This window comes from Mucor mucedo (assembly GCF_025094135.1).
Source record: "Mucor mucedo strain NRRL 3635 chromosome Unknown EV154scaffold_61, whole genome shotgun sequence".
NCBI lineage: Eukaryota > Fungi > Mucoromycota > Mucoromycetes > Mucorales > Mucoraceae > Mucor > Mucor mucedo.
Window position 1 is genome coordinate 64057 of NW_026252345.1, and position 11859 is coordinate 75915.

The window sequence follows — 11859 nt, forward strand, 5'->3', positions numbered from 1 at the left end:
GTTTTACTAAGTAAATGATGATGAGCATAAAGTGATCTAGTTAAAGTTTAACGAAGAGGTTTCATTCGATTCCAGATCCCACGCAATCCTAACAGCATCTCTTTGTAACCTTTTTGCGATGATTTTACAAAATTTAATTTGCGCTTTAACTTTATGAACTGAAGATAAAATAGCTTAAGAAGTCTTTACGGAAACATCTTTTTTATACCAGCTAAAAAAGGCACATCCAAAAGTCTTGAGTTAAAATTTGGTAACCAAATGTGTCCACTACAATTATGCTTCTTGGGCATATCGACTTTTCGAATTGACTGCGCTTAGACATGTAGTAGCAGTGTGTCTCGCGGACATTGAAATAATCCCTTGACAACATTTTACCTTTATTAAGCCAAAAAAAAACGAAAAATATTTTTTCTTTGCCCTTTTATAACTTAAAAATAATGAGTAATTCACCTTTTACAGAAACGTCCACAAGAATGAGAGAAGAAACACCTACAACCGCTCATGGTTCCCGAACTCTGGTTGTAGAGGATATTGCAGTACAAAGCGGAGAAGACACAGATTCCGGTGATGATGGAGAACATGTCGGTGTATTGAGATTACGAGGCGACATGAATTCTCGAAGACCCAGAGCCATTCAATGGGATGAAAGTGTCATTGATAATGAACACATGAATAAGAAAAAAACAAAAAGTAAAATTAAATTATTCTTATGATAACGTCATTTTGCTAACTATTTTTTTTTTTAAAAAAAGTTTGCTGTATTTACCATAAACCTCATGCAATTGGAGAATCCTCGGAATCCGAAAGCAGTAGCAGCAGTGATAGTGATAATTCCAGTAGTAGTGAGGATGAACGCCCACATATCAATGGTAAATGTACGCATAAGCATACAGTACAAAAGAAGAAGAAGAGAAACCCAAGAGAAGTCAGTCCAAATGCATATGAGCGTCAACCAGTATATAAAGGTAGGCATCATATTTCATATAAACATATATGTGTATTCAACAATCCGCCTTTTTTAGACCGTGCTTTGTCTTCTTCAAAATAGTTGAGGGAGTTTTACATACAAATATAGTAAAGTGATCAAAAAGAAAGGGATTCCCCATCTGTGTTTATAAGGAGAGAAACATTAAATGAAGAATGTGAATAGTAAGAACTATAATAGAATTTTTTGTTCTGCTTTTTTTTTCTCTCTCTCTCTCTTTATATTTTCTGTTTTCTTTTTCTACTTTCTTTTATCAATTATCCTATTATACCTTTTAATAAAAAAAAAAAAAAAATGCATGAAAATTGTAAGCAATCACCTAATACAACACCACCACGACTGACAGAAAAGCCTTCATCGGAGGGAACTTCCATTCATTCCGGTCATAGCCACTGGTCGAATTTCTTAAATTATACTACTAACAAAAGCATCAAAAAGAAAAACAGTCGATCGAAATCCATGTACGAAATTACAGAAAACCCTTATGCTGACGACAATTGTTGTTGTTGTAACGCTACCACGACAACGAAAACGCAATCTATCAATTCTACAAATTTAATATATTCTTTATTCACAGCATCGTCATCTTCCTTGTCTACCACTTCTGCCATTTCGGTATTCTTGCTTAAATTTTCGAAATTATTAGTCTCGTCTGGAGCTCCTTCACATCGATTGGATTATTGTCTACAACTCTTGTTAAAAAAGTTCCATATACAAGCTCAATTTGGTTACTTTCCGGGATTTCTAGTCGTTTCGTTTGGTGATTTAGGTATAAAAAAAAAAGTCCCCTTCTCTATTTTAATTAAGGTTCTCTTTTTATTCCTACTAACCCCGTTTTTCCTTTATAGAGAACCTAGCTGCATCGGTTCAGATTATTAAAACAGAGTCTGTTCTAAACCTTCATAAATTAACACAAACCTATCAACTTTTTGAATCCATTCTATGCGACGAAGTATCCATTGACGAAGCCATCCAGACTTTAGATGGCATCTCTCGAGACCCAGTAATTTATCCGATGTGGTTAACATGGTTAGCCTATGCAGTTGCATCTAGCGCTAGTACGCCGTTATTTTTCTCGGGAGGCGAAGTCGACATGGCATTTGGTCTTATCCTGGGCTTCATTGTTGCTTTAGGCACTCAGCATGTCTCCAAAAGAGTCACTCGCTTTGCCAGCATATTTGATGTGCTTTTAAGTGCAGTCATTGGATTTCTAGCTGCCGTCATTTCTGCCCGCTTTCCTACTACCACATCTTGCTTTTACGCACTTTCTATTGGGGGTGTAGTTAGTATTTTGCCAGGCTATGCTACACTTGTTTCTATTCTTGAAATTGCGGCAGGGGAAGTTGCGTCGGGTACTCTAAGATTGATCACATCGCTTGTTTATTCTCTCTTAATTGGCTTTGGGCTGGCGATTGGTGCCAGTTTCCATAAACTCGTCTTTCCTGCATTAGACCTGATTAGTGCCGACACCCAACAGTGCGAAAATGGTATCTCGCCTTATTACCATATCGCTTTTGTGCCTATTTTTGCTATTGCTAATGTCATCATCTTGCGAGGCCATCCAAGAAAAATCCCCGTCATTGTGTTCTTGGCTGCATTGGCACATGCCATTCATTTTTTTGCGTTGCAGTATTTGGCCTCGTACCAACATGTGGCGACAGTACTATCGGCTTTTGCGGTTGCTATTGTATCGAATTTCTACGCCAGATTTCGGCCGACGGTAGGGTTTGTGGATATGATTACAGGTCTATTGTTTCTGGTACCGGGGTCGGTCGGTGTGGCATCGTCGATCAGTACATTCACCTCCAAGGTGCATACAAATGAACTTAGTATTATTGTAAATGCAGGACAACAAGGTGTCATTTTTGCTACGCATATGATGATCATCACGGTGGCTGTGTCCGTGGGTCTTGTCCTGGCGGCAGTGGCAGTTTATCCCATTCGAAAAATTGTAGACTATAGAGTTAAGACGTGTCATTATAGAAGACGTAACTGGGTAGGCGAGATTACTTTTTAAAAAATACCATAATAAAAAGTTTAATACAGAGGCAGTTTTTTTTTTTCATTGTTCTATAATTACATTGAATCTTTTTTTAAGGGATACCTCTTGCATTCAGGAGGCAAGAGGGGGGCGGGGAATTATTCTTTTTTAAAAGTACGTCATAAAAGAACTGTTATTTCTCTTTGTATAGATTAAAAACGAGACGTCATGAATATTTTAATCAATTCAATAATCGCAAAAAGGTATATGATATTTAAGAAAAAAGAGTCTAGATTAAGTTCGAAAAGTAACCGATGTGCTGTCACAATGAGTGTGTATGACTAAACCCTGTTTTAAAGTTTAGAAACGCTATTATTATCTTCTGTTCACGTTACTTTAAAGATGACCTATATTTTAAAAAAGACTCGCATTCTTCGGGTACCTACTCATGAATCCTATTTTTTTTTTTTGTAATTATAGTTTTTAGGAGTTACGAAGCCTAATTTGTGAATATCATTTATTAAGCTATGTATAGTGTTGACAAAGAATATAGTCAAGGTGACTAATATATAGTAGAAAAAAAAAAAGCAAATTTAGCGGACCTGCATCTCGGTCTTTGTAAACAGAAAGACGGAAAGGAACAATGCATTTTTCGTACGAGGTTACACTTGAACGAGGAAAATGGCGACATTTTAGTAGGGCAATGTGTGACAATAAATAACAAAATATATTACATAATGACGTTATACAATGGAAACACTTTTTATTTTTATTTGTATAATATGGTTTAAAATGCTGATGAGGGGGTGTGAGAAAAATTAAAATTCTAAGTAAAAATTATGTATATAGAGGGTAAAAATATGGAGCTTTAGGCATCAAAGTGACTAAGCGTTTCGTGAAGATGATCTTCGTCGGCATGTACACGCTCCTGAGTTCTCTTGACTTCTGTATTCCAGTCCGCACATAACAAATACATGACTTCTCCAGAAGCCACTAAGAATAAGGCTAAACACAAACCAATCCAAAGACCTGCCAAGTCCCAATCCAATACAAATGTCAAGTAATAACCCAAGGGCAATGCAACGACATAGTAAGAAAACAAATTGACCCAAGCGGCAAATGATTGACGACCCATACCACGGATAACACCACCACATACACCTGATAAGCCATCTGCGATCTGGAAGAGCGCTCCCAAGGGTATAATCTTTGCTACAAGTGCAACTACATCATCATCTGACGTAAAAATATACCCAAACTTGTGTCGTACCAACATGAAGAAGGTCGAGTTCATGGCACCAAATACTACCGCAAACAAAAAGGCTACACGCGATGCAATCTTGGCCTTGTTAGCATTACTTTCACCTAATGCGTTACCAATACGGTTGGATGCAGCAACGGAGATACCGAAAGGAATGGTATATAAAGCAGAAGCAGAGGTTAACAAGATGGATTGAGCAGCAAGGTCTCGGGTGCTCAAGTAACTGGCAGCCAAAGAAGATAATTCAAAAGCCCACCATTCGGCAGTGATCATCAAGAGAGAAGGAATGGAGATCTTTAAGAAGGGCCACCAACCTGTTAAACATTCTGAAGTCCATCCACCCCATGCTTCACTACCCTTTACGAATTTAATATAACAAACCAATAAGGTCAACATCAACCAATAACTGCAACTAGTGGCCAAAGGAGCTCCCATGAAACCCAATTCGAATGGAGGCAGGTATACAAAGGTATAGTTCAGGACGAGATTAAGAGGAGAAACAAACATCAAGACAAAGGTAGAGGCTTGCATAATACCTTGAGCTTGCAAATACTTTTTGGTGGCTTCAAAGGCAATAAAAGCAGGAGCACCCAACATCAAACAACGCAAGAACAGACCAGCTTGTTCAGCTAATTGAGGATCCTGATTTAAACTCAATAAGAGGGAGGTACAATTCCACCAGACACAGGCAATAGGAATGAACATCAGACCAAGGATACACAAGGCTCGTTGTAAATGTACACCCACCAAAGTTTTATCTTTGGCACCTGTCCAGGCCTGAGAGCATAATGTATCGAGAGCAGTAGCAGTACCAAAGGCAATACTCCATGCAGTAACACTAGCAAACATACTGGCAAGTGCTGCGGCAGCTAATTCTGTAGGACCCTATTTTTTTTAAAAAAAAAAAGGTTTAGTATTCAATCATAAATATATTTTATCAATGGACTTACCAAGTGACCAAGTGTAAAGATGGAGGCCATTTGAAGTGAGTTTTGTAATAAAAAGGTAAATACGATTGGTAAAGCATTCTTGATCAACCATTGAAATTCACTTTTCCAGGTTGCTACATATTTCTCGCTATGTGAGATTCCAAGAATCAAGGGCGTGGATTCTGTAGGTGTTGAAGAAACAGAAGAATGGATTGAAATATTATCCTCTTGTCTACGACGTTCGTTCATTTATAGTATGTAAATATTTATATCTATCTTCTTTTTTTTATTTGTTATGAAAGAAAAAAAAAAGAAGAAAAATAACATAAAAAATTTTTTTTTTTATATTGTTCAGAAAAAGAGAGAATTATACATAAAGGGAAGGTTACACCAAACGTTAAAGTTTTCACTCCGATCCAACAGACTATGAGTCAAGAAAATCTGAGGACCAATCATTTGGATTTATTCTAAAAGCGTTTTGTGCGGCCAAGTTGAAATCGCCGTGAGATTTTTCTACCAAATGATTTCGAATCATATTTAATCGTTCCACGGCTATTTTACTATGCGCACCATTTTCCACAGCTTCTTTGGCTTCCTTGATATATTGACCCAAGACAGGAATTCCATAAATATCATCTGTGTAAGTCGTCTTTTTTAAATACTCTACAATATCTTCTGTTTCCATTAACAATGCCAGTGTTTTCTCCTTTTCCGCAAATCCATGTTGTGTGTCCATTTGATGTCTGTGGCTGATATAGCTCATTGAATCGGGTCTTAAATCATCACCATAAACTTCATCACTGTAGCTTTTTGAATTCAAGAAATTCATTACATCAGCTCCATCACCCAAATTGAGCATATTGCTGTTGTTTGTATAGACAGGAGAGAAATCATATGTTGATCTTTGTCGTGTCTCTTCTTCCTCTACATAGTTGGACGATGAACCACTATCGCGAGCAGTACGGAAACCTTTACTTGACTGCTGTTGTTGTTGCTGATGTGGTTGGTTGATATGGGATAATGTGTGGTCATAATTTAATGAACTTTGATGACGACTACTGCTACCACCTTTCTCAGTCCAAGGTTGCATTTTTTAAAAAGAAATAAAAGAAGGGGGAAAAAAAGGATATTCAGTAACGGTTGCATGTGAATTTATTCGATTTTTTTTCCGGGTTTGAATTCGACCCGGGGGTTTCTGCTGCTGTTGAAATGAGTTATAGGCTGTAAAGGATCTTCTGGATGCATATTTCAGGTATTAATAAAAAAAAAAAAGTCAATCTAAATGCCCTGAACATGCTGTATTTATTTTCTCTCGTAAGCCCCCCCTTGTACAGTTCAAAAGTTACTTTACAAACTATGTTAAGGGTCCAATCATAAACCTAGCTTCGGAACGGGGTAGGAAACGTCACAAAATAAAAATAAAAAATAATATAGTTCCATGTGAAAGATAGACTGCTCTATCTTTTCTTCTTTTACCCATACTTTCTCTTTTTTTTTTTTTTTGTGTGTGTAATCGCTATTCATGATGATCAAATCTTGGTTACAACGTCCAGAGACTAAAAAATATGCAGCAGATGGTACCCCTTAGACACTATTTCTATTTATCATGTCACTAACCTTGTCTTCCCCAGTGGCTGTATTTGCTCTCTCTCAAGTCGCTTTTTATTTCGCCTTCAAATTCATTGTAGGTTCATTGGATCCAACCAAGGCTAAGCGTCAAGAAGCAAAAGCCAAAAGTAATAAAGTGCTTGGTAAACTAGGTGTAAGGATGATGATTAAACAAACAAGAGAATCTCTTTTTTTTTAACACTTTCACTTGTTGTTGTAGGCCAAGGATTTAAAGTTGACCGAATATGAACAAATTATTGCAGCTGAAGTGATTCACGCTGACGAAATTAGCGTCAACTTCAAACGTAAGAAACACATTTGAGATGAGGGGATTGTCCATTAAACCTTTACTCTAGAAATCGGTGGTCTTGATCACATCATTCAAGATCTTCGTGAGAGTGTGATTTACCCTCTTTGTTACCCCGAGTTATTCACGTCTGCCTCCGGCTTACTTGGAGCTCCTCGCGGTGTTTTATTATACGGTCCTCCTGGTTGCGGTAAGACCATGATGGCCAAAGCGCTTGCCAAGGAAAGTGGTGCTACCTTCATCAACATCCATGTTTCCACCTTGACCGATAAATATTATGGTGAATCCAACAAGCTAGTTTCCGCCGTCTTTACTTTAGCCCGAAAGTTACAACCCTCGATTGTCTTTATTGATGAGATTGATTCGTTCTTGCGTGAACGTAGAAGTACAGATCACGAAACAACAGGTATGATGAAGGCTGAATTTATGAGTCTCTGGGATGGTTTGACTACAGGAGAGGATAGCCGTATCGTCATTTTGGGTGCTACTAACAGACCCAACGATATCGATTCTGCCATTTTGAGAAGAATGCCCAAACGTTTTGCTGTTCGATTACCCAGTGAGTCTCAAAGAAAGAGCATTTTGGAACTGTTGTTAAAGAACATTCAATTGGCCCCTGATTTCAAGATGGATGAATTGGTTCAAAGAACTGCAGGTTTGTCTGGCAGTGATTTAAAGGAATTGTGTCGTAACGCTGCTATGATCCCTATCCGTGAATATGTTCGTTCAATTCAACCCGTTTACTCTAGCGAGGATGCTAGCCAGGATCTCATCGATATTGATACCACCGTAAGTATTATATATATACATATATAAATATCTACAAAAAATCCCCTTACTCATATTAATCATAGAAAATCAATACGAGACCTTTGGTTGTAGCAGATTTTTATGCTTTTGAAGAAACCAACGAAAAATCTTATAGTTATATCAGTGACGAAACCCCTCAACAAGAAAATCTTGACTAATAATTCCCCCTCTTTTTATATATTTAAACTTTATTTTAGAAACAAATAAAAAAAAAACCCCCCAGTTATCCCATTTGTGTATAATACTTTTCCCCCACCTCAATTAGCGGTTTCTTCCTACATGTTGAATGGTAAAATGTTGAATAGGTTCCCTTAATGTTGTGAAAAACGCACAGTTACAATTCTATGTCTTAGTTTTCATTTTACATGAGTATAAGGCTGCGCTTTCTTTTTAAAGGGTTTACTCTTAAGCTGGAATGTCGCATACATAAATGTAACCGTGGTACTCCAATTAATAGTTGTAAAGATTAGGTGTGTTGTTGTTTTCAGTCTCCGATATATGTGGCGTATGCCCCACGATTCTTTTTTTTTGTTTTGGATCAATTTGATAAAAAAGAATTTTCGTGTCAATGTAAAGTCGCTGGATATGAGACTTTTACTAAGATAATCTTATAACCAAAACAACCTTTAAATTAAGGAGAATATTTCTAAAGCAGTTATTTTGAATTTTATTATGTAAAATAAAAACTTTGTCTGATAAAAACCGTATTTTTAACTATACGCTTTATTTCATGATTTACATAGTAAAGCCGCGCCACAAATTGTACCAGTAAAAAAAGCGTTTAATTTGGGCTATTGTTACATAATAACACTTTTTATGAAAGTTGCGGGAAGGGGTTGCAAATGACGCATTTGTAAATTTTGTCATTTTTGTCGAGTGTTACCCTTGGTGTTTTGGTCGATTTTGGGCCCTCCAAATATTTTTTCGAAATTTCGATTTTATACTTCCATATTGTATTTTCAATTATTCTGAGTAATTTTTTGGCTTGAAACCGTGTGCGAAAATGATGTTTTGTTATGTAGAAAATTCAATTTAAAATAACGAGTTATGAGTTTACAACCACAAGAAAGCCATATATTCGCCATAGCTTTCAAAATAAACTTTGTATTATTTCCATTTTTTTTTTTATGACATGAGTGAATATGAATCCATTGGTTATAAATGGGTTTTTATTATTACTTTTATGCGAAGAAGAAAAAATAAAGGCCCTTTTTAGTGATAAAGACCGCCATGGTGTCTTTTAAACTCTCGTTTTTCAATATGTGTATTGGATAATTGTGCTCTTAAAACATCCACTTCTTCGGAATTATCTCCACGACGAAAGGGCTCAGAACACTTTCCACCAAAGTCTCCATGATTACGGCCATGACGACCGCCATGGCGACCGCGACCGAATCTTCCTACTTCGCCGTGTGGTCGAGTGGTCATTACAGGTGTGTCATCTTGTCCTGACAAAATCAACTTTTCCAAAGCTGTAAACTCATTCTCAAAGGCCTTGTTATTTGTGTCTAGGGCAATTGCTGAGGCCATAATACCAATACATCGAGATATATATGGATTGGAAGCAATCTCTCCTTTGTGTGTCGCCACGAGCTTACCCAAACGGACAAATGCTGTTTCTTTGACTAGCTCACTTTGAGTGTAAAATTCTTTTACCTTGGACAATTTTGAGAGTTGCTCTTCATTCTCTACTGACCCTATGGTGGGTCCGTTCCGATAGTATAGAAGGATGGGTAAGTCGATACATGTTGAACTGTTGGATATGATGGCATCCACAAGATTTTCCCAGTTATACTTCTCGGGTGAAAAGGTGAGTGTGATTTGCTCTTTTTCGTCAAGTGTGATATGGATGTTTAATAAAGTGGGAGCAGACATTTTTTTTTTCTTATCAGATCCTTTTTTTTTTTCAGAAAAAACATTATGCATTTATATATAAACGAGGCCTGCCAAGAAAAAAATAAAAATCCCAGGGATTCCGAAGAACCGCGCCCGCCGAATTGGCCCACCAAAAATGATCACATGGCTCCCCTTTTCTCATTATAATAAATACGTCTCAATTTTTTTTTCATGTCTTTAAATAAAACTGTTATAGCTTGATATTGCACTTCGACTCGATATTGTTTTCATTAGTAAAGCGCCAATAAACCCATCCAGCAAAATACACGCCTGTATCTGTCTTCGCAGTTTTTGTATTTAATACCAGTTTGGAATACTACGAGAAAATTAGATGCATAAGAAGTTAGGTCGGATTTCTCCAGTCGCTTTATCTGATTGTATTTACTTTTATAGTGCTGCTAATTACCTCGTATAACTTTGTAATAAGATACGAGGGAGTGTTCTACCAGAAGGTTATACTCGTGTCTACCAAAGTCTGGCAAAAGCCCTTTTTTTATTCATTAAGGTATAAAAACCATTTGGCAAATATAAAAAGTAGTCTAAAAATATTGTTGAGTAAAGTCAGCACAAAGGAGAAGCAATTTTTGTCTCTTTAAGCCTGTTTAAAGTGTCAGATATCTAAGTATGCATAATTAATTTTGGGTTGTAACATGACAAAATCACATGTAGATTGTTTTAAGAGTTCAACGATAATATGTGCTGTAATCTAAGACCATGTATTTCATGTGAACGTAAAATGCAAGTATTTTAATCATGTTTATGTGAGATGTGTAAGGAACACCTTTGCAAATTTCTTAGCATACTCCATAAAAAGGTCTATTATTACTACAGTTTATTACGGACAAAGAAGAAGAAAAAAGTTACAAAAAACAACAGACATTAGGCTTTGGTATAGGAAGGATAATATACAATATATAGGTAGGTGTGTCTGCTGTCATATAATTAGTGTACGTAGATTGATTTTTCGGGTGTTTGTTACACGGATCGTGTTGCCAGGAATGATACGTGGGTCACGTTGGAGAAGTGCCACTAATTAGTATGCATGGTTCTGTGTTCATCTACTACCACAGAAGTATATCTCTGATCATTGATGGAAGGGGGACGACTCTGATGAGTGGATTCATTCGATGGCGAACTGTCATTCATGTCATTTAAAGCATGTGTTTCAGCAGGCAGGCTCATGTTTTTATAAGATGGAGGTCGCATCATTTCGAAATAAGATGGTAATTCCTCACGTGTTCCCTGATTATTTAGGATGGAATTGTTATCTTCGTCTTGATGAGGTCTGTGGGTAAACATTCTTTGCTGACCATGTGTGCTTCGTATCTGATGTCTTTCAGCATCCATTGGAGGATCTGGTAAATATTCTTCGCTTCTGCAAAAACCAAATGGAATCCAAACAGCAGCGCCAATGACTATAAAGTATGAGGTGATGTTATAAGAACTGATGTCTAAAATGCAAAAAAAAAAAAAAAAAAAAAAAAAAAAAAATTAGAATGTTTTTGTTACACGGGTTCTTGTGTGATACTTTACAATAAGCACTTTGTTCGCTCACTATAAAACCCGACGAGAATGATCGGAAGGCAACACTTGCCATGGAGAAACCAACGCAGGATAAAGCGATTTTCCAAGAGGTGGCAAATATCACTCGACCCACGTTTCGGAACACAAGTACTGTCAGAAGGATCAATAAAATGGCTACAATAATTACTAATAAACTCTGTTGTAATTATTGTGTTAAATGGGTGTTTTTGGTTGTCAATTGGGTTATCAAGCTACCTGTCCGGTGTAGCCTATCATAATACCAGAAGGTGGAAACTTTTTGTATTGCGCATTACTCACTTTTGATGAAAGAAATGATAGATTAGTATGCATTGCATGGATACTGTCATTTTTTTCTTTCTTGTTTATTACCAGCTTCTGTTGCCAGAACTACAGATTGTGCAAATAGCTCAAGACACAAGATTATCTTGGAAAATATCAACGTATTCATCCACTTCATCTTTTTTTCTTTCTTTCTTTCTTTAAATAATGAAAAGGAAAAAGGGTCTCTGCATATTTTTTACATTCAGATATATATAT

General features: G+C 36.7%; 7 protein-coding genes across 7 annotated transcripts; 3 read left to right on the plus strand and 4 right to left on the minus strand.

Moving 5' to 3' along the window:
• The first annotated feature begins 304 nt into the window (after nt 1-304).
• Nucleotides 305-1301, plus strand: EV154DRAFT_512647 (phosphatase inhibitor-domain-containing protein). Its single transcript, XM_051601946.1, has 3 exons — nt 305-690; nt 753-965; nt 1023-1301. The coding sequence occupies exons 1-3, from the start codon at nt 438-440 to the stop codon at nt 1046-1048; spliced, it is 492 nt and encodes a 163-aa protein (XP_051456415.1). The 5' UTR covers nt 305-437; the 3' UTR covers nt 1049-1301.
• On the plus strand, nt 1280-3002 carry EV154DRAFT_564780 (uncharacterized protein; the record flags this gene model as incomplete). The annotated part of the gene is made up of 2 exons (XM_051605860.1): nt 1280-1754; nt 1834-3002. 2 exons carry the CDS (start codon nt 1280-1282, stop codon nt 3000-3002), a joined length of 1644 nt encoding a protein of 547 aa, XP_051456416.1.
• Nucleotides 3003-3704: 702 nt separating this feature from the next.
• EV154DRAFT_544260 (mate-domain-containing protein) lies at nt 3705-5448 on the minus strand. The gene is made up of 2 exons (XM_051604588.1): nt 5178-5448; nt 3705-5112 (listed from the first exon to the last, which is right to left on the minus strand). The coding sequence occupies exons 1-2, from the start codon at nt 5403-5405 to the stop codon at nt 3835-3837; spliced, it is 1506 nt and encodes a 501-aa protein (XP_051456417.1). The 5' UTR covers nt 5406-5448; the 3' UTR covers nt 3705-3834.
• Nucleotides 5449-6268, minus strand: EV154DRAFT_512650 (uncharacterized protein). Its single transcript, XM_051601947.1, has one exon. It carries the CDS (start codon nt 6244-6246, stop codon nt 5581-5583), a length of 666 nt encoding a protein of 221 aa, XP_051456418.1. The 5' UTR covers nt 6247-6268; the 3' UTR covers nt 5449-5580.
• Nucleotides 6269-6617: 349 nt separating this feature from the next.
• On the plus strand, nt 6618-8140 carry EV154DRAFT_552580 (P-loop containing nucleoside triphosphate hydrolase protein). Its single transcript, XM_051605065.1, has 5 exons — nt 6618-6733; nt 6788-6918; nt 6985-7069; nt 7121-7860; nt 7926-8140. The coding sequence occupies exons 1-5, from the start codon at nt 6679-6681 to the stop codon at nt 8037-8039; spliced, it is 1125 nt and encodes a 374-aa protein (XP_051456419.1). The 5' UTR covers nt 6618-6678; the 3' UTR covers nt 8040-8140.
• A 953-nt stretch (nt 8141-9093) lies between these two features.
• On the minus strand, nt 9094-9756 carry EV154DRAFT_482572 (uncharacterized protein; the record flags this gene model as incomplete). The annotated part of the gene is made up of 1 exon (XM_051598506.1): nt 9094-9756. The coding sequence occupies one exon, from the start codon at nt 9754-9756 to the stop codon at nt 9094-9096; it is 663 nt and encodes a 220-aa protein (XP_051456420.1).
• Nucleotides 9757-10806: 1050 nt separating this feature from the next.
• On the minus strand, nt 10807-11779 carry EV154DRAFT_482573 (uncharacterized protein; the record flags this gene model as incomplete). Its single annotated transcript, XM_051598507.1, has 4 exons — nt 10807-11228; nt 11311-11497; nt 11557-11618; nt 11692-11779. The coding sequence occupies 4 exons, from the start codon at nt 11777-11779 to the stop codon at nt 10807-10809; spliced, it is 759 nt and encodes a 252-aa protein (XP_051456421.1).
• Nucleotides 11780-11859: the final 80 nt, after the last annotated feature.